The sequence below is a fragment of the Corvus brachyrhynchos genome, unplaced genomic scaffold, assembly GCF_000691975.1.
Source record: "Corvus brachyrhynchos isolate BGI_N302 unplaced genomic scaffold, ASM69197v1 scaffold315, whole genome shotgun sequence".
NCBI lineage: Eukaryota > Metazoa > Chordata > Aves > Passeriformes > Corvidae > Corvus > Corvus brachyrhynchos.
The window spans coordinates 23,264-24,426 of NW_008237903.1; the positions used below are offsets into that span (position 1 = coordinate 23,264).

The 1,163-nt window shown below is 52.7% G+C and overlaps 1 protein-coding gene across 2 annotated transcripts in view; it reads right to left on the reverse strand.

Moving 5' to 3' along the window:
• Positions 1–387: 387 nt before the first annotated feature.
• Positions 388–1,163, reverse strand: part of LOC103614715 (mas-related G-protein coupled receptor member D) — a 10,414-nt gene continuing 9,638 nt past the window's right edge. The window contains exon 4 of one of the 2 annotated variants that reach the window (XM_017732990.1): positions 388–1,163. In XM_017732990.1, coding sequence (XP_017588479.1) covers positions 751–1,163 — 413 coding nt within the window. In that variant the 3' untranslated portion in view covers positions 388–750. The other variant, XM_017732991.1, reaches the window with a different exon arrangement.

Genomic DNA, 1,163 nt, shown 5'->3' on the forward strand with positions numbered 1-1,163 from the left:
ACGCACGGGGGATCGCTCCTCCAAAATCATGCGTGCCGACAGCTGCATTCAGCTCGGTATTTATCGGGTTACAAGTTCCATATTCATTAAGTTTCCCAACACGCCTATACATATTCATCACCTAGCCCCGCCCAGCCTCCCTTCGTATTATAATGAACCCAAAAGTCATTTGCATCCGCGTTGCGCTTGCGCAGTGTTGTTTGGTGTTTTTTGGTAGGGGTCTTCGAGGGTCTTTTTGATGAAGTCAGAAGGTCTTCCTCATCCTGAACTTTTCACCTTTCTCTCCTGCGCATGCTCTTTTGTACCCCTGGCCTCTGAGACTGGTTTGAGCTAGTTCGCAGGATATCTGTCTGAGACTCTCCCTGGTTTTATCAGAGGTCTCTTATCTTTTCTTCCTGCCCTGGTATGCTGACCAAGCTGGATGCATTGTTCCTGACAAACTAATTCTCCTGCTTCCCATCCCCCTGATTCAATGCCATGGGGATTTTTGGGATGACAGCCCTGTGAGGAAGGATCCGTTTGGGGAACAGTGTCCTAGGAACCGGGAGGGAGGAGGAAAGCCGTGCTCTAGGGTGCTCCCTGCAGAGCTTCCCTCCCACATCGCCTGTGGCACTGCCCCTGCTCCCTTCTCCTGCAGGAATACAGTGCAGGAGGGTGATCCTGTGGATATTTATTGATCAGTTTGCTCAAGAAAAACCTCAGTCACTGTCCCAGGGTCCTTCAGAAGTGCAGGGGAACAGATCAACAGGCTCAGACCTCCATGTCCCTGGTGGTATCTTTGCTGGTGGGAGTGATGTCTTTCCGCTCCTCAAAGACCCTCTGGAGCGAGAGCCGGAGGGACCCCAAGGAGCAGGGCTTCCAGCACCTCCCCACCAGGAAGTAGATTAATGGTTTGATGGTGCTGGTGATGCAGGCGAGCAGGAAAAAAACCTGGGAGGACACACCGGTGAAGCCGAGCTGCTGCAGGATATTCCAGAGGTTGAGGAAGAGAATGAAGAGCACAATGAGGAAGATAACTGTGTCACGCTTCTTGGGTTTCTGCTGCTGGGAGCCACGCTTGGCTTTAATGATGTCGATTGTGCGGGTGATGACCACGGGTGCAGCAAAGATGAGCAGGGTGACGGCGAACATGGAGGTGAGAGCCACCCGGCAGTGCTCCTGCT